We start from the raw sequence: 20,921 nt of genomic DNA on the forward strand, positions 1-20,921 counted from the left end.
ATATGTGAAAGGAACTTGATGGTGGTTTTTGTAAATTTGACAGTAATACTAAAAAATTCCCTGCTGTTAACAATAACAAGTTGTGAAGCTCAAGAAATTTGCTCAACTATCAGGACTAAACACACACACACACACACACACACACACACACACACACACACACACACACAATACCCAGTCGTGCTAAAGGAAATATTAAATTACTTCTGTTCCCCAGTTACAAAATTGTGCCCTGCAAAGGGGTGAGCAAAGAGAATGAAGCCAAAAATGAAGGGAAAGTATTAAAAGGTTTGCTAAGGAGTAGTTAAATATTTATTTAGAATTTGTGGTGTTCGTGGTATTGATTCGTTTTTTAAAAAATGGCCAATCCATTTAATTTCTGAAGTCACTTTTAATAAATACTTTTGTGTATAATTTGTATTTTGCATGTTTGTCTCATCACCTCCCCCCAATTATAGAGGCTACTGGCCTACAAAACCTGGATATATCTCTGGATTGTGGAGGACTAGGTGGCACCCAGGTATTCCAACTAAGAGGGCAAATGGGTAAAATGTCTGGTGATATACTTTGGAGTATTGTGCTGTAGTTATAAGTACTGATTAGATGTACTTATAGTAAAATGGATGGATATTAAAATCACAGTGCTTAGTAAAAAATAAACAGAAAACGAAAATAAAACAATTTATGTAAATTAAAGATATATACATCCAAGATAATAATTGATTTTCAAGAAAATACAATAGCACAAAGATGTACAGTAAACACATTTGGACAATTGCCTCAGGATGGGGATGAAAAGGTGGTGGAGTGGTAGGGAGTGGGATATGGAGCTGACAAATTAAAAATAATAAAGAGAGATTTGCATGGCCAGTGATGACAGTGGGCCATGAACTGGGGAATTTTAACTCTCCAAACCCGAAATTAAAAAAAAAAATTCTATAGAATTTAGGAACTTTGATTTATATTATCCACAAAAAAGCTAAATTATGATTCACTCTTACAAGGTTTGTGCATATTTAAAAAAATTTAAACTAGAATCACTTGAGGTTAGCTAAATCCAGAGATAAAATCTAAAGTTACACATGTCAAATTCCATGGAAGGACAAAGTCAAAGATAATATTCTGTTATAACAAAGACAGCTCCTGGACCATAGCAAACTCTTAATAAATTACCTTATGAATGAAGTTCAAGTGTCAAGGTAGAACTATTAGGGATACACGTCTTAAAGAACAGCGAACTTCTACTCGACTTCCCTCCCTGACCAAAACCTACCTTCGTGAGTCCAGGTCAGGTACCTTCCCTGTGTGTTCTCATTGCTTTCATCTGATAGGTGAATTACAGTTGTTTACCTGCCCATGTTCCCCAATAGACTGTATGTCCCAGAGGACAAGGACCAAGGCTACCTAGTTTGTATTTTTTCCCCCAGCACTTGGCATTCTGTCTAGAACTTAGTGACCACTTAAAAAAAAAATGTTGAAGAGTAAATAACATGGAATGAACATCTGAAAGGAATATTAGCATCACATGATTTCACATATGTAACAATCACTATTTTTATAACCTGTAGGGAGATAATCTTAAAATCAAGATTAACTTCATTTTGTTTTAGTAATTTGAACAAGAAGAAATTGATACTGAGGTCTCTTGCTTTAGTTTTTTGTAGCTTAATAGAGAAAACCCCCAAAACATATTTTGTTAATTCTGCTCACAGGTAATTATGATGGCATATACAAATAAATTTTAATACTAGTAGTAGTAGTTCAAAGAATTTAACTGATGGCTGATCATTTAAGATTCATTCTCTAATTATTTTTAAGTTATTTAAGGGTCTTTCAAAATAAGGCTATTTTNCTAGGTTCTACACAGTGAATCCAAAGTAATTTTCCCATATTAAACAAGGATCTTGGTTGCAAGCAAGAGAAATAGTCAAGCCAAAGGGAGATTTATTAGAAGGTGCTGGGTTCTCACAGAGTTATTGGAAGGATGTGGAAAGTTGAATGAACTGGATGGGGAAATGAGCAGACCAAAGGGAGGACTAGAGGCTGTTTGTCAGACCAGTCTGGCAAGGACTGCTGGGTGATTCCGCTTGCCACAACTGGACTCTACCATAGGCGCACAAAGGCTCCAGCACAAAGGAATTCCAACCAGACCTTCCTTAATCTTGGCTTCATTCAATTCAGGGTCAAAGTAAAAGGCAAGTGAATCCATTTGGATAAGCTTAGGAGTTAGTGTGTCTTCATCACACTAACAGGTAGAAAAGAAGGATAATTCACTTACATTTCCACAATAAGAGGTAGGGCTTGAATCCCATCACCACTACTCACAATGGGCAATCCATCCACTCCAAATAAGAAGGAAGATTGGATGTTGGATAGAAAAAAAAATAAGTGTGTATGTGTGTGTGTGTGTGTAGAGACATACACACATATGTATACACACATGCTTACACAGATCTATAATTTGCTTTTGGATTAAAAAAATGAATCAAACAATATTGGTTAGATGTGTGCAATCAGACATGCAGTGACTGAATAGTTAAAAATGTCCTTATTAGCATTGAATTCCAAGATCTTACCCAGTATCTGACATGAAATGGTTACTCATACTCCTTATTGGTGCTTCAATAAAGTTGTCATTATTTCCAGAAGATACGATCATCTGTGCGAAAAACATAATTGACAAACTGTGTTAGAAATGAAAATTAAGGATCACTGGATACAAAGTCAAATTAGTAGCCATTACCAACTAGAATGTGTATGTTTTTAAATATAGGACACCATGTATAATAGCAACATAAAAATATAGTATCTAGAATTAATTTAACCAGGAATACACAAATCCTTATGTAGAAAAATATATAAATGTTGATAAGGGACATAGAAGATTATTTACCTCATTAGAGGTTAATTTTATGTTTATGGATGGGGAGACAATATTATAAAGTNCTGTTGTTCAGCATCTTAGCTGTAGAGGGCAGTGTCACTGGCCCTCATATGTGGCCCTCATATGTGGGATCCAAACCAGGGCCCTCTGGCATCCCAAGCCAGCTCTTAACCAGCGCGCCACGCTGCCGGCCCCACCTTTACCTTTATTTAACCTTCCAAAAAGGACAATATTCTTATAGAAAAATACATATACCTTAAATATACAGTGCAGTGAACTCTTCCAAACTATACACACCACACAATCAGCACTGGAATAAAAACACAGAACTCCCTTACTCTAGATGGATATTTTTACTTCCCATAATATTTTGGATTGTTAGGAACCACAAAGACTAACTACAAAATCAAGCCGCTGGTCTACTTTGTTCCAGCACAATTATAGGCTAAGGATATACTGCTTTCTAGGATTTTGTAATCTTAGAGTTTTCCAGAGACATTTAATTCTAACATTTAAGTCTAAGTTAAGTGAAGCTTATATATTTATGGATTAGTTTAAAGGTGACACAGATAGTGCACCTAACCCACCTTGTCAGGGAAAGCTCCTTAGAACTGATGAGGCCTGAAAAACTATTAGGAGTTACTAGAGACTCAGGGGTTGGGGAGAGGGTTTACCCTGGTTCAATCTAGCTTTCTAGTGAAATAGACTAGATAAATCCATAACAAAGATAGGCAATTAATTGGTAAATAATGTTGTAATATATTTGACTGTTTACTTCTGATGCCATCTTAAGAAACTATAAAGTTGAAAACAAATGAAGGTATTATATTGAGGAAATAGATTGTATGTAGATTCATAAAGGCTGTCTTATTTCCAGGCTTCTAACTGCCTATTTAAGGGAAAAAGTTTGAGTTAACTTTTAAATTTCAGGTAACAAAACAAATACTGTAGCCATCACCTAAATATGTAAATACAATGGATTACAACCATCAGTTTTACTGAATAGGCAAAGGGTAAGATTAAGCATCAGAGGTGGAACAATTGGCAATTTGAAAATCTGTACAACCTTCGGAAATGGTAAACCAATGATACTCAGGAAGTGTTGGAGGATCTACCAACATTAGAGCTAAAAATTTGTATTTTATTTTGATCAAAATAAGACAGAAATTTCAAGACAGCAAATTAAAATATTAGTCTAGGGCAGCGGTTCTCAACCTGTGGGTCGCGACCCCTTTGGGGGTTGAACCACCCTTTCACAGGGGTCGCCTAAGACCATCGGAAAACAAAAAGATATTTACATTACAATTCATAACAGTAGCAAAATTACAGTTATAGAGTAGCAACGAAAATAATTTTATGGTTGGGGGTCACCACAACATGAGGAACTGTATTAGGGTTGTGGCATTAGGAAGGTTGAGAATTGCTGGTCTAGGGGGTTCACAAACCTTTTATTGCATATTAAATGCAATGCCAAGCAGTATTTGGGTATAACCCTTGGTGCTTCCAGCCTTCAAGCCTGTGGCTGGGAATCTTTTGTTATCTGAAGTCCTAGGCTCTAAGTCTCACCTGGATTCCATTTAAGCAAGGTACAGGATTTCCAAACAGTAGTGATGTCAGTATGATTTAATCTTAAGAATTTAAGATTTAAGTCCTGCTCATATTTATTTTAGTACTGCTGTACAGCCATAAAGTCTATCTTTCAGAAAAGCACGTGATCACTGAGGCATACGTTGATGAATAATAATGATCAAGACCATTAGTCTCATATGCTCCCATAAAAAGGAAAGCATTACAAGGCAGTGCCAGGATCTTAGGTCCAATTTAGTAATTTCTCCAAGGACCTCTCTTAGACCAGATGAGTATATATCTAAGCTTGCCCAGAACATTCCCAGTTTATGCCTGTTGTCTCGGTGTCCAAGGTGATGTACCATTTATTCTTGAAAATAAAAAACTGGTTCATAACATAAAAAGGATGGCCATCCTGCCAAGAATGGTACCAAATTTGCAGGTGTCTTCCTTACAGCCAGGGTAGACCTGCCTATTGCTTTCGTCCAACGATGTTATCAGGTGTTCAGATATCAGTAAAGTGAAAACCTATTGAAAGGCCTTTAATTACAATTCAGAGAGCAGCTAAGACTGGACTCAAATCTGGTATCATTATTTTTTTTCCCCTATATTCTCTAGATTCAGTCTTCTATCAGCTTTTACTTATCGAAATCGTAGAACTACTAGATGAGAAAGTGCACTTCTTTTTGTCTTTGAATGTTTCAGCTGTATCTGAATAAATGCTAATTTAACATGCCTATAATTCTGTGAAAACTTTACTTTTTGTAGTTGAAACCAAAAATCTGTTTGTTGGTTTATTTTATTATTATTAATTGTTATTATTATTAATTTTAATGGGCCATCCCTGTCTGGCAAACACTTAAGGCCTTATTTCTTTGTTTCCACTTAGGCCTCCTATGTAAGGAGCTGAAGGGGAAATAAAATATACAGGATGAAAAGATGGCAACGCTGCCTCCCCCAGGACCTCAGAGCTTTGCCCACTTCACAAAACAGTCTCTTGCCCTCATTGAACAGCGTATTGCTGAAGGAAAAACAAAGGAACCCAAAGAAGGAAAGAAAGATGATGATGAAGAAGGCCCAAAGCCAAACCGTGACCTGGAAGCTGGTAAACAGCTGCCCTTCATCTATGGGGACATCCCTCCAGGCATGGTGTCACAGCCCCTGGAGGACCTAGACCCCTACTATGCAGACAAAAAAGTAAGTTTACTATGACTGCAATGGCGTGGTCTCTGTTTGTTTCATTCTGTACAGAAATTTTTTTAAAATTGAGATCAAGTAGAATTTTGGGGAAGAAAAAAACACATCATGACAAAAATATTCAGGTAAATACTTATGTATGATATTCAGAATATGCATGTTCTGCCTTTGTGGACATGCCATAAATGCATACAGGTAGAAACAGAATAATTGTCAATTTGAGTAGTAAGACCAGAGAATATGTCCAGAATGCATTTGCATGGAGGTGACAGCTGAATCCATGGGAATACATGAGGTCACTCAACTCATAATGGAGTTTGTGGAGGTGCTTCATTGAGGGTGTTGGAGAGAAAGAGGAATCTGAGATAGATAGTCACAGAGGTAGGGCATTAATCAGAAATTTTTCCTATTGTTCAAAAAAGAAGGGAAATGAGCACCTCATAAAATTACCCAGAAAGCTGAGGACAGAGAAATGCTATTGGAATGAACAAAGAGGATGAAATGGTAAAATTTTATAAGCAGTTTGTGGTAGATGATGGAAATCAAAACAAAATAATAATGGAAAGCAAATAAAAAGAGACAGGTGACAGTATGTGCATGTTGAGAAATTTGAGAAATTTTCTACCAGAAGGATGGAAACTTGCGGTACCGAATCAATTGAAAACATTTTAAGCATAGGATATAAAATAGCACATTTGAAAGTAAAGAAAAATCATTCTCAGTCAGAAATAAAAATATAGAGGGTTTGAGTAATGTTGTGGCTAGTTGCTGATGTTCACAGACAAGGTACAAGGTTGTATTTGTAGGTCAGGTTGTTATTGCATTAGAAAAGTGGAGAAGCCTATTTGTCTGAGGCTTGAGTGGCAAACAGAATATGGATTTAAGAGTCTGATATGTTGAAGTAAATGCAGGCACATCAGGGGAAATGCATGTTAATTGGTGTCAGTCTTTTTCATACTACAGGAATAGAAATTGTCCTTTGAGAGTCAGCGTTGAGAATAGCAGAGCGGAGAAGGTGTTGACTGCATTAAAGAAATGGGGAAAAACTTGAAACGACTGCTAAAAGGTTATTCTGTTGAGAAAATGAGAAGGGGAATTACAGTAACTTTTGACAGAGTAGCAGATACAACCAGGTTGAAGATGACAAAGAGGAGAAAAAAGGAGACAATAATGGATTAGATGAGCAGGCTTTATAACTTTCTCCAACAATGCTTTGTTGCACAGCGCCTGCAGACTTATCTTTGAGAGGTCAAGAAAGGCAGGATGAAGTCCATTTAAAAAATGATTTTGATTTGTTTAACAGATGAATAAAAAGGAATATTTCTTGATAAGGCATCTGGCAAATAAAATAAAGAACATATTTGAGATGTCTTAAGACATAAAATGTGATGAAGTTCATTTTGGTGGTAGAAACACATCTGCCTCAGTGGTAGTTCCTATGAATGGCCATATCTAATATTTTGATTCACACTAAAACCAGCATCTCAACAAGCTGATAGCATACATAGCAGTAGAAAGCAGAATACCTGAGAGGACCTTGAAATATTACACAGCACTCTAATTAACCAATCACTATTCTGACACAGATGGAAAAATGCTAATAGGTATTGAGGGTGTCTGTGCCAGTCACTAGAGGTTTTATGCAAATTAGCACATGTATGTATCACCTTTGTTTTTAGATGGGACAGAGGGCTTGGGGAAATTAAGTAACTTGCAAAATGTTACACACTAGTAAGTTTTGTCATAGATTTTTTTTTTTATTTAAGTTGGTTTGACTCCCTACTGAGATATTATATTATGCAACAACACCTCTTAGTTTAGTTTAGTTTCTGTTGTATAGCAACCACAATGCTAATTTTTAAAAAATGAATGCGATAATGATGAGCAAATAATGAAACAGACAAAATAAGAAGTACTTTCTTATTTTGCTTATTATTTCATCCTGAAAAATTCCTGGCTTTACATGGATACCTACTGCATTTCTCATTTCTAAAGGGAGCCTGGATATTACTTAACCAGCTACTCCTTAAGGAGGAAAGGAATCTTTCTGGAATAATCCCCAAGTCAGAGATATAAACTAATATTTGCTTAAAGTGATTTAGGAGGTAAGGAGAAAATGTTTGCATTTGAATGGAGGATAATGGACTTATTAACTAATGGAGTAATTTTAACTATGTAGATAAGCAAATTTAATAGAGAATATTTGGGGTGGGACTCCACCCTCTTACCTTGGCCCCCACTCCTTTCAAATAAAAAAACACCAACCACATCAAAAGCCTAATCCACGTCAGCATTAATGTACTTGGGTAGAACTGCATACTGTGTCAAAGTAATCTATTTTCATGGTTATCTGTTGTTAGCATCTGAACAAATATACAGAAGGATACCTGAGTCTTTTTTTTTCTTTCTTTTTTTTAGCTGAGCCATCCTGCCACCTTTTGGCAGCTCAGCGGCTGCTCAGCTCGGACCGGGACTCGAACCGCTGTTGCTCAGAGCTCAAACTCTTGAGTGAGCTCTTAACCAACTGAGCCACTCGGCCGGCCCACCTGAGTCTTTTTATTTCCTTTTCATTTGGAGATTAAAGTTGTCAACTTTTTGTGCCTTGTCCTAGCTACTCAAACATTCTCTATAAAAGTAGTTTAGCTTTGACATTTACTTGCAGGTTTAGGATTGTATTCTCTATGAATTGGTTCCTCAATAATTCATGTTATTCACACTAATTGACAAAAACTTTATTTCTGCTGCATTATAATTGTAGCTTGGATTAAAAATCTTAATGACCCATAGTTTGACTTGGGTCCAGATTTTAATTTATATTTGAGTATAGTTATCAATGCTTTGTTAAAAGACAGAACACTTAATAAACTGATAGAAGTTAGGGCTTTATTTTTATTTTGGAACACTTGCTACTAACCATGAGAATAGCCAGTGATGAATATATTAGTGCTTTTCAATAATGCTATGCGGTACCTTTATTATAAGTGAAAGTTTGTGACTTGAGGAAAAAAATAAATTACCACTCACTCTCTACTATGGGTATTAAGTGGACAGGAACATGGTCTTTTTACCTTCCTGTCCTTGGTGCCTTATATGTTGCCTTTGATACCAACAGCTGCTCCCTCCATTTACTGAGTTTACAATGTATCAGAAACTTAAAAACTTCACAGACACTAAGTGCTAGCTCTCAAGCTGCTGAATGGTGGATCTGGTACTAAGAATCATCTGTCCAGCTGTAGAGCCTTTGCTCCTTAAGCACCATAATTCTCTACTTTTATATACAGTGAATTCTTTTTTTTTTTTTTTTTTTTAGCTGAGCCATCCTGCTACCTGTTGGCAGCTCAGCTCAGGCCAGGCATCGAACTGATGTTGCTCAGAGCTCGCACTCTTGAGCGAGTTCTTAACTAACTGAGCCACTCGGCCAGCCTCAGTAAATTCTTAAATAAATAAGCAAAATTAAAAAGAGTTTTATTCAGACTTTGACACCTATGTATTTGCTCGTAGGATTTTAGAATTTACTAGAGAGCCTCATACTGATCTCTAAAATTTCATACCTACTTTTCCAATTTGTAATTAACACCTGTGTGTGTATAAACCCAAATATTCCTAAAGAAGGTTTTTAATGCAAATTAAAATTGGCAGTTTAAGTTTAAAAATAGCAGACTAATTTTTTTTTTCCCCCATAATTTCAAGTCCAAGGTCTTGCCAAGGCTAGGAGTAATGTGATTTTCATATTAGCTCAGGTGACCTCTGGTTCCTGAAGTCCCCCGGATAATTCTGACAGGCATATGACCCTGTCCCCTCTTTATTCTTATACTCCTCCATTTGTATTTCTCTGTATGATACCTGCTATATCTTATACTAGAGTTATTGTGTTCTTACCACTTTTCTAGGAAGTTCCTTGAAGGCAAAACTCATGCCTCATTTATGTTCAAACTCCTTTCATTGCCTCTTATGCTGTAGCTGCTTATAACAACCACAGTGTATTGAGATTTAATAAAACAATAGTTGTACTCAAAGACTAGATATTAATTTTAAAACTAATTTTAAATGTAAAAGTGAACTTTATGTTAAATTATGTTTAGACGTAACTAGTATAGTGAAAGTCTCCAGGAATATAAAAGAACATCCAAAAATAATAGATTTTGGTTCATTTTCTTGAGAACACTGCCACATACAACTAAAAAGCAAGATACTCAAACTTATGTCCCCAAATGGTGAAAAATGTTTATTACCAGAAACCCACTCATTAACTTACATAAAATTCAGATTAAATAAAAACAGCAACAAAAAGACCAACTGCATGTCTTCTAGATAAAACAAATAATTTGCCTGCCAATGCAGAAAAATAAGACAAGGATTTGAACTTGGTCTTTCTGATTTCCAATCTAAAACCATTAGATTGATTTAATGTTTTGTTTTCATTGCTGTTTATTTGCTTAGGTTTTAAATAAAGACCAAAGCCAGGGAGAATGTCACTCATTAAATAATGGTTACATAACATTTTTAAACTGTTTAGTTCTATTTGTATTATTTTTAAGAATTATTTTTATTTTAGCTTTTATTAGTATTACATCTATAATAGGAAAGGGATAATGGGATTCTTCCAACTCTAACATTTCTTAAATTTATGAAAATATTGTTTTGAAAAAACTCATATTTTAGAACACTTGTACTAACTATGACAATAGCCAACAAGTATTAAAATGCTCAAGCTATTATGGTAAAGATGAGGGATGCCTATTATAATTTCTATTTGGTTTGCTTATAATGCAGTATAAAGAAAGAAGGAAGTGGCATTTTTAAACTAATTCCAATGGCCACAAGTTATTGTTACTGATGCGGGGAGTTATAGGGATGTGGAAACAATGTGTTTTGGGAGCTTTAAGCAATGCATGCTCATAAATGGTTCACTTCTTAATTTGCTGAGAAGAAATGGACTTGGAGTTCATTGGCCAACAATATAGCCACATAAATGGCATTGGAACCACATTACTTGAGTCTGATGGCATTGTTTCTTTACTGTGATGCTACTGCGATTAATGTGCTAGACTGAAATTTTGGATTCTCAATTTCATCCTGTTTTCTTTTTGATTCTGCAGACTTTCATAGTATTGAACAGAGGGAAAGCAATCTTCCGTTTCAATGCCACACCTGCTTTGTACATGCTCTCTCCTTTCTGTCCTCTAAGAAGAATATCTATTAAGATTTTAGTACACTCATATCCTTTTTAAAATGCTTACTTGCGATGGTCCTTTAAAATGTAGTTTTTGCTGTTTTATTTAAATATGGGTTTGTGTCCTTTTGTACCTGAAAAGACTGTGGTTTTAGTTTATCATTTCAGTATAATTTGGTGTCGGTCTCTGAGAAGATCGGAAGAATGGCAATTTTAACATTTTAGGATAAATTACTTTTACCTATTACTCTCTTGTTCTAAGAGATTAAAGAGAAAGTATATAAACTATTTACAGTTATTTCTTAAGGAAAAGATTTCAACAAGTGTTATTATCAAATATTCAAAGTCCCGCCGTGGGCTTTCATCATATTCCTTGATTCTAGCCTACCTTATTTGGCATGCTTATCATGTGCACTATTCTGACGAACTGCATATTTATGACCATGAATAACCCTCCAGATTGGACCAAGAATGTAGAGTAAGTGGGTATAAGTACATTTTAATATGGTCTTAGTATTATAGTTTTTATTCTTTCCTTTTCCTACCAGGAAGTTACTGCATCTATAAAAATTGTGGTGTTTATCTTCCAATGTTATATAGTTGCTTTTCTTTCCTTTATTTTTTCTCCCCTTGTATTAACAGGCTAGCAGTAGAGTAGAATAATTAAATGATACAGTCTATTCTAGAAGAATAAACTTAGAAGATGTGCTGCCTTATTCTTAAACATGTTACATTTTTCTTATCCTTTGGTGTATTTCTGATGGAGCAGTGTAGGAATTTTCTAGGCAGATCTAACATTTATGTTCTTGTAATTTTAAACACCCCTACTTTCTAAAGAGTTTCTGATAGGAACATTTTAAAGTTTTCTGGAAAGACCTTTCCTGTAGTTTATTGTAATACTTAGAGTGGGTTCATAAATCAATAGCCACACTGCAGTAGATGACTTTCTTTGGTTGATCAGAAAAAAATAAATTATAAAGATTTACATGGTGCTGTATTCTTTTTCATACTTAATATCCCAATGGATTCTTGTGTCTAGGTACACTTTTACTGGAATATATACTTTTGAATCACTTGTAAAAATCCTTGCAAGAGGCTTCTGTATAGGAGAATTCACTTTCCTTCGTGACCCATGGAACTGGCTTGATTTTATCGTCATTGTTTTTGCGTAAGTACTACATTCCGTTTTTTGAAATGGCAGACTCATGAAAATCACAGGTAGCACAGTATTCTAGTAAGAACAAAACTTTAGTGGTGAACACACAATGCAATATATACATGATGCACTATAGAAATGTACACTTGAAACCTATATAATTGTATAAGCGGATAGCACCCCAATAAATTTAATGAAGATTAAAAAAAAAGAATAGAGCTTTTGAGTCTGACTTTTTCTGCATGTCTTGTTTGCATTTAAAGGAAACTGTATGAAAGCTGGGCATTTATAGGCAGATATTAATTCTTTTTTCAGAAAGAGCATTTCTCACTCAAAAGAATATGACGTTATACTTGATCATCTCCCTCCACACCCAGCACTTGGATGGACAGTCTATTTGGTGGCAGTTAGGTTCACACTTTTACCAAGTTTTTATTTGAAAACTAATAAAACCTATAAGAATCACAGAAAAAAACTCAGGCCTTTAATTATAAGTATGGTGCTCTTTTTATTGTGCGAATAAGTATAATAAAATATAAAAGTAAATCTTTTTATAAGGGTTGTCACTGATTACTAAACCTCACATTAATGAACTGTATATGTATTACATACATATCCACAGTTTATTTTCAAGGGAAAAATATTACGTTAACATAGAATTTTAATTTATTCATGTTGCTACTCTTTTCCCAAATATGTGTCAGAAACATTTCTTTTTTATTTTTTAAATCTCAAACCTAGATACAATATTTTTTGCTCTGCTATTGAATTGTAAAAGTAACACATGTTCACTGGAGTAATTTAGACACTACAGAAGGGTCTTCAGATTTCTAGTCTCCAGTTCCCTCCTCAGCCCCGTCCCACCTCTCTGTCCATCAGGCTCCCTCCTGTCGTGATCACATGTGGCTGCTGCAGTCCTACCTACCACCCCACTGATATGACAACATTGTGTCAAACAGGACTGCCTCTTAGGGGGCTCTCCTATTGTATTGAGATAGAATTTACATACCATAAAATTTACTTTTTTAAAGTATAAAATTCAGTGTTTTTTAGTATGTTCACAAAGTTGGGCAACCATCCTTACTCTCTAATTCAAGAATATATTCATTACCCCCCAAAGCAGTCATGTCTATTCCCTCCTCCCGTCAGCCCCTGGGAACCACTCATCTATGATTTTTCCTCTACGCATTTGCCTATGCTAGACATTTCATGGGAATGGAATCATACAGGATGTGGCATTTTGTGTCTGGCTTCTTTCAACTATCATACAATTTTCAAGATTTTCCATGGATGTTTTATAGGATTATTAACTATATTACCATAAGATCAAGGTCTAATAATTGAAGTATTTAATTATTTATTTAGGCATTTAAGTATATGAAACAATTTTAATAATACATTTGTATTTTGCTCACATCAACTTGAGTCCAATCAAATCAAATTAAATTAGTTATGATAGGGGAAAAAAAAAGACTTGCCAAAATCTTTAAGCTGTTCCAAATGTTGGAACTACCTTGACTAAAGGCACGGGTAAGTATCATAGATGCTATCTAAATTCTGAATAACTCTGATTTAATTCTACAGGTATTTAACAGAATTTGTAAACCTAGGCAATGTTTCAGCTCTTCGAACTTTCAGAGTGTTGAGAGCTTTGAAAACTATTTCTGTAATCCCAGGTAAGAAGTGACTGGTGTGAAGCATTAGGCCACTCATAACTCCAACTATTTGGGAGTTGTTCTTTGTTTGTTTGTGTGTGTGTTGTCACTGTGTTTGTGTATAAACTCCCCTATTACAGATATGTGACAGAGTTTGTGGACCTGGGCAATGTCTCAGCGTTGAGAACATTCAGAGTTCTCCGAGCATTGAAAACAATTTCAGTCATTCCAGGTGAGAGTGGGGTTAAACACCGGGGCTGACTTTGATCATTTGGAGGAAAGACAAGAAAAGCTTTCTCTTATGCAATTTTAATTAAATTTAATTCCTTATGTTTTTCAGAATCCTTATTAAAAGTCAGCCTCTGAGTTTAATCAGTTGCATGGGTCTTAGAGGATGAAGATGGCCATTTGGCTCACATCTCAACTTGAAATTTTCCCTCCTGTCTAACAGTTCTTTTTTCATTTTGCTTATTCAGGAATGAAAATTTCAGTTTGTTTTAATTGCTTTTCATATAGTTAAGAAAAGGGAGAAAAAAATATTAGCATGAAGGTATTGCATGACATATTGTTTTTTTATCTTTGCTCGACAAACCATTTCTTAACCAAAAATTAGTAAATTGTCACTGTGTGCTGCAATTCAGCCTCTTTGTTTTAGTGTCATTATAGGGAGATGGTTTGTTTGACATACATTTCCTGAACTGGCATTTTAAAAAGCTATTTTTTACAAGTGAGTGTGGATATCGTTTGGGCAACCAAATTATTTATTTTGACAATTTGGTTATCCTTTGGAAATATTTTACAATTTTTAATCATTTCCTGTATGTGATATACATATGCATTTACATAAAATAAATGTAAAACAACAAATCCACCCTTTGACCTAGTGGGTTTTTTTTTTTTTAATTAGAGTTTTCAAGGTCATTGATTTGGTAGAATGCATGCATTCCTAGGAAAGCTTGTGTTTGTGTTTGTTTCTCATTCAGAAGCTTTATTTCATTATGAACACCTTTTGTACCCCGTCTTCAGGTCTGAAGACCATCGTGGGGGCCCTGATTCAGTCTGTGAAGAAGCTCTCAGATGTCATGATCCTGACGGTGTTCTGTCTGAGTGTGTTTGCGCTGATCGGGCTGCAGCTCTTCATGGGCAACCTGAAGAACAAGTGTGTGCGGGCTTCTTCATACGAAAATCTAACCGTTCCAGACATCTATGACGAAGACTTCTATAGAGGTAAGATACTCTCTACAGTTGTTAATAGGTTGAAATAAGGCTAAAAGCATTTATCTCCTTTAGCAAAGAAATGTCGCTTTCATTTTTATTATTATTATTATTTTTTTTTTTTTAAGATTTTTATTGGGGAATTGGGGGGATGGGAACAGTGCTGGGGAATTGGGGGAAGGGGAACAGACAAGTTGCTGTCGTTTTGTTCTTCAGTCTACTTGTGGAGGACGTTGCTTCACTGGCCCAAGTTGGCACCATCATTGCGCTCTTCCTGGGCGAGGCAGATCAGTCGCCGGTTTCTGGATGGCCGATCACTGCGGCTGCTGGCTGCTCATGCTGGCTGCTCATGCTGGCTGCTGGCTACATACGGTAGCTCATGGCAACCCACTGCCACAGGGGCTGCAGCCTACGCCGTCGCCAGCAACTCATGGCAGCCCAGTCCCAGGTTGAGCTGTTGTTCAGCATCTTAGCTGTGGAGGGCAGTGTCACTGGCCCTCATATGTGGGATCCGAACCAGGGCCCTCTGGCATCCCAAGGCAGTTCTTAACCATCGCGCCACTCGGCCGGCCCTCATTTTTATTATTTAAAAATTATTCAAATATGTAGAAAGTTGCTAAAGTGTGGATTTGGATTATGTTATATTTTTATACATCTGCCTCGTTCTAACCTTTCTAGCAGCCCTGTTATTAGACACAGGAGCTGCTTCCATCATTCTCCACTTCTGTAAGATAAAAAAGAATAAAGTTGCTCTAGAGAAATAAATTCAGTGATGACCTAATACTTTTAACCATTACATTTCATCATAAGATATATTATAAACTACAGTTTTATTGTATAATTCATACAGATGTTTATAGGTAATATCATAATATAATTATATTTTACATGTGTATTGTAACTATAATATAACATGATATACTTATGTTAACCATACTGTAATGATAATATTATCACATATTAAAATGTCTCAATAATATTTCTAAAGATTTGTATAAAGTGCAACCGTTTACTCAGGTTTATCAGCATTACCTTTATATTGTAACCAATTGTGAGTTTCACAGTTCTTTTTAATGACTTCCCTAAATCTAGCTAATCCAGCACATCAAAGTTTAATTCATCAGAACTAGTTCTGTAGGTACTGTATGAGATGATCTGTACACATAGTCTCAGAAGTCTGCTTAATTCACAAGTATATTTTAGAGTATGTTACAGAAAGCATCAACCGCATGTTTCCTAAACCATTATCTCCTAACACAATTTCTCTCACCAAAGCTATTGATGAGTTTGGGTGAGAATGAGATCAAGCAAGACTGTGCTCTCTGTCTAACACCTGCAATGTGTCTGTGTGATATTGCCCACATGAACCCACAAATCCTAACTGATAATTCAATCCAGAGGTGGGATGGAAATCAAGAGAACTTTCAGTTCTATGTGTCTGTGACAGAGGGAGATCCAGAAGTAAAGGTCAGGATTCTCCTTGGATAATAAAGAATTGTATACATCATTTTTTTTTTTTACTCTATTAAATGTGTATTTTTCCACTCACTGGGGAACATAAAAGCAAATAAAACCTAGTTAATATAGTTAAATACTGTAAATAAAGAAAATTTTTAAAAGCCTAAAACAAAACAAAACAAAAGCCTGAATGTTTTCAAGTAAAATATTTACTGTAAATTTTTTTACTACCAGCTTTTGCTGGGGGTTTAGCCTATTTTTCCTTCCTTTTATCTTTACTTTTTCAGTTTCTGATTTTGTTAATATGATCCTAAATTTTATTTTCAATTTCCAAGGAATTTTATTCCTCAACTTATATGCCATAAAAATAAAACATCTTGTGGGTAATTATTGACATTCACATTCTGTTTGTGAATCAATTTACAACTTTTACTTAAACTTAACTTTTTTTAGTAGGATCGCTGCCAACACTTTTATTCTGATTCTTGGTTCTATTACTGAGTTTGTAATTTGAATGAGTTTTTTAACCTTCTAGAATTGTTTCAAGCATTTTTTTTTTCCAGAAAGAGTAGAAGGAACCCTTGAATTTTGCAGTGTGTCTTCGTATTGCCTTTACACATGAATGACAGCTTAGCTAAAATGAAATGTTACTCCATAATCTTTTCCCTCAATTCTGTCCATTATGATTGATTTTCTTTGAAATATAGTTTTAGAGAGGAGATGTTTGTGTCAAGTTTGACTTTGGTTTCCTACCTGTTTTCTGGGTTATAGAAAACAGGCCTTACTGTAATATTTATTCAGGCATTCATTTATCACCACGTGTTTAAGTGCTTCCTTGGGGCTGTAGCAATGAAAAGGAGAGCCTCAGTCCCTGCTTTCACAGAGCTTATAGTCTAGTCGGAATCAAAGATTAAAAGCAGGGGAACAGACAACTAGACAAAAAATATTGCAAGTTTTAATAAATGCTGTGCAAAGAAAATAAATCTCAGGGGCTGAGATACCAATTAAATGACAAAAGCTCTCTGAAGAAGTGACATTTAGGAGGAAATCTGAAGGACAATAAGAAGCCATAAAATAGTGTAAATGTGGGTGGGAGTGTGTGTATAATGGCCGCTGCTTGAGTTAGAAGGAATAGCATAGGAAAAGGTCCCAGAGTATTATGTGTTTACAGAATAGGAAAACAGCGATGTTGTTAGGCTTTAGTAAGAGAGAGAGACAGAATGGCAACAGAAAGTGTCGGGTTCGAGGGTGTCAATCAGGGACCGTCTGGGTGGTGAGATGCCAGCTGAAAGAAGGCACGAGGCAGACTGTGTGCCATAAATGCAGCAACAGCACTTTATTGATCTGAGGCCGGGGCCAGAGAGAGAGAGTGATCCAAAATGGGAGCGGGGTTTTATACCCTCATACAAACAACAGGTGCATGGCGCCAGCACACATGCGCAGGAAGGAAACTTAAAAGCCATTAACAGAACAGGATAACAGGAACTGTCCATCAGCAAGTCATTTCCTCCCCTCTGTCCTACCCAAGGGAGAGGGGCAGGCCAGTCTCCAAAGCCTGTAATCTTTCCTAACTGAGAAGCCCTAGCACCTGGGCCCCACACTCCATCCCTACAGGGTTTGGGACCACACCCTTCTTTGGGACCGAACCCTGGACCCAAAGACCACAGCAAGAGTACAAGGCTCAGCACAGAAGTCCTTTGGGGCCCACCCCACAGTACGGTCTGGGTTAGCTCACACTTGCTCTATATAGCGAGGGGCCTGCTCTAGCATTTCCACGCGCTCCCTTGTCAACCATCCCCACCCATTGTTCACTGCATGGCCCAGTCAGGGTGGGGCGTTGTGGTAGCTACATCATAGAAGCGTGTCCACTGCTTTCCGAAGTGAGGTCCAGTCTCTGGTCATTCACCAGGAGTGCAGTCTGGTCCAGTTTGAGGCTGTAGCTGGTGCTATGCGCCATGGGAGTCCTTCAGCCGCCGATGTGGGGAGCTCAGTGCACACCCAGCACTGGGAGAGGTTGTGCACCTGGGAAAAGACATGGGCCCGGGCCAGGATGCTGTTGCCTGTGCCTAGGCTGGACGAGAGGACAGTAAGGAGACAGAGACTATTAACGGTAAATCCCTGCCTTCTGGCAGCACGCAAGCCACTTTCCCATCCTGGGAAAAGACGGTAGCTGCCAGTGGCGGGGCTCCTGGACGGTGATACCACTCCGTTTTCCCCAAAACCATAGGGGAAGGCTAGTCCACTTCCTTTACCTGCAGCAAAGACCACAGGGCCAATGCAGTGATACCCCATAACAACGTCCCTCCTCCATCTCGCGGCAAGGTGACCTGCAAAGGGGTTGGCCAGGAGCACAGCAAAGGCTGGACTTGCAGTCCACGACCAGCGCTGGGCCCCCATGGTTCCACTGAGGCAACCCAGGGATCCCGGGAGACGACAGTCTTCCATGGCTAAGTCCATGTTTGTGTCTGGCCTTCAGCCAGAGCTTCTCAGGTTGGCAGGAGCAAAGCTCCCTGCTGTACCCGGGGCAAGTCTTGGGACTTGATGGACTCCGGCACTATCTTGAGGGTGTGTGGCAACCCCTCTTCTACACTATCTAGCGGTGACTGGTCTGTCTTTCTGCATCTGCACCAGCGCTAGTGGTACCCGGATGCCCATTGTTTCCATGGGCTTGTCCCTTCTGGGGCCCGGAGCTTTTCCTTCAGCAGCCCGTTGAAACGTTCTATCGTACCCGCAGCCTGCAGGCGATAGGGGACGTGCAGCTGCCACTCTATGTCCTGCTCCTTCGCTCACTGCTGAGCTCGCTGTACTGTAAAGTGGGTCCCTTGGTCACTGGAGATGATGATGGAGATGATGAGTGGCCACCCATACGCAGTGCTCACTTGCTCCAGGGCATGTATAGTGTCCTGTTGCAAGGCGGTGGGAGTGGGCCATGCAATCCCAGGCCAGTGGTGGTGTCAACCGCTGTAAACAGATACTGCTTACCTGCAGTTTGGGGAAGCAGCCCCACGTAGTCCACCTGCCACACCTGCACTGGGCATAGCCCCCTGCTCAAGCTTTTCTGGCTGAGTAGCAATTGCCGCCTATGGGGGTGGTGGCTGGCACACTGGGGACATGATTAAACAGCCTCTCTTGCGTTCACTACTCTCAGAGGCCTGCCCCAGCGCTGGGCCACTTTGCACATGGTTCACGGGCCTACATGCCCTAGTTTCCAGTGTGACCAAGGGCCCCTAGTGGCATCCTTCATCACTGAAGGAAAGAAAACAGGGCGGGCGGACCTGTGCCAGGGCATCTGCCGCGTCATTTCTGGGGGAGAGGGACGGCTTATGGCCCGGAACGTGGTAAATCGTAGACACCTGGCTTTTACCCCGTGACCACAAATCCTCCCAGAGGGCGCATCACCACAGGGGGCGCTGACCTATCATCCACCCCTGGGCAGCCCAATGGGGCAGCCACAGGGTGAGACCCCAGAACACTGCCCAGCTCTCAATGCAGACATGCACATCCTCTGCCTCATGCATGAGCACCAGCAAGGCAGCCCTGAGCTCGGACCATTGGCTGCTCTGGCCTGGGCCGGTGTCATACCAGAATTCCTCTGATTCTGGCTGTAACTCCACTGCAGTCCAAGTGGGGGGCTGGCCCCAACAGGAGCTATCCATGTATCGTGCCCCGCCAGGGACAGGTGGCTTTCCCTCCCTGTACGGGCTGGCCGCCTCTACAAGGTGCTCTGGAAGTACCTCTTCCTTGCCCACTCAGAAGGCCACTGGGCCCAGCAGAGCTGCTGGGACAGCGGACTGGAGCTAAACGTGGTCCGTTGCTCCAAATTCGCTCCCCACTTGGTCAGTGTGGGAGTTTGGGCCACTCCTGTCCTGGGCACCCTGAGCTATGACCGCAGCCACCCCTCAACCGGGTATGTGGACTGCACCGTCACAGGTGCAGGACCTGTGATGGCCTCACAGGCCACTAGGGCTGCATAAATGGCCACTAACTGCTTCTTGATGAATGGGTACCTTTGCTCAGCTTCTTTCCAGAGCTGAGACCAGAAACCTAAGGGCACCTTCCCGGTCCCATGAGTCTGCCACAGGCCCCAACCAAAGCCCTCGTCCTGCACCTGCAGTGTCAGCAGGTCTGGAAGGGCAAGGTCAGCGACCCACAAGGTCTGGGCTTGAGCCACAGCCCGTTTGGCAGCTATAAGGCTTCCTCCATCCTGGAGGTCCAGTCCCACACAGGACCTTGATTCGTCAAGCCACAAAAGGGGTGCGTTATGGTCGCCAAGTGGGGTATGAACACCCACCAACACCCCCAAGAGGCCCAAAAAGGTCTGGAGCTGTTTCACCATTTCCGGGCGCGGATAGGCCTGGATCTTGTCCATGACAGCCTCTGGCATAACCTTGATCCTACTCGACCAGATAACTCCCAAGAATTTCACAGACAGTCCAGGCCCTTGGACCTTGGCCTCATTGACAACACATCCCCAGTTGTTAAGTACCGCCCTGAGGGCTTTCGCCTCATTCTCTACATCAGCAAGAGAATCAGAGGTTAACATTATATCGTCTATATAATGAAACAACGAGAGAATCAGAGGTTAACATTATATCGTCTATATAATGAAACAACGAC

At 38.9% G+C, this 20,921-nt stretch overlaps 1 protein-coding gene across 1 annotated transcript in view; it reads left to right on the plus strand.

Annotated features, from left to right (window-relative positions):
- Positions 1 to 5,389: 5,389 nt before the first annotated feature.
- The window catches only part of LOC109374887 (sodium channel protein type 9 subunit alpha-like), a 108,105-nt gene continuing 92,573 nt past the window's right edge, over positions 5,390 to 20,921 (plus strand). The window contains 6 exon segments of the mRNA XM_019629847.1: positions 5,390 to 5,647; positions 10,747 to 10,865; positions 11,209 to 11,298; positions 11,860 to 11,988; positions 13,561 to 13,652; positions 14,658 to 14,858. Of these exon segments, the coding sequence (XP_019485392.1) occupies positions 5,390 to 5,647; positions 10,747 to 10,865; positions 11,209 to 11,298; positions 11,860 to 11,988; positions 13,561 to 13,652; positions 14,658 to 14,858 (889 nt within the window).

This window comes from Hipposideros armiger, unplaced genomic scaffold (assembly GCF_001890085.2).
Source record: "Hipposideros armiger isolate ML-2016 unplaced genomic scaffold, ASM189008v1 scaffold_871, whole genome shotgun sequence".
Taxonomy (NCBI): Eukaryota; Metazoa; Chordata; class Mammalia; order Chiroptera; family Hipposideridae; genus Hipposideros; species Hipposideros armiger.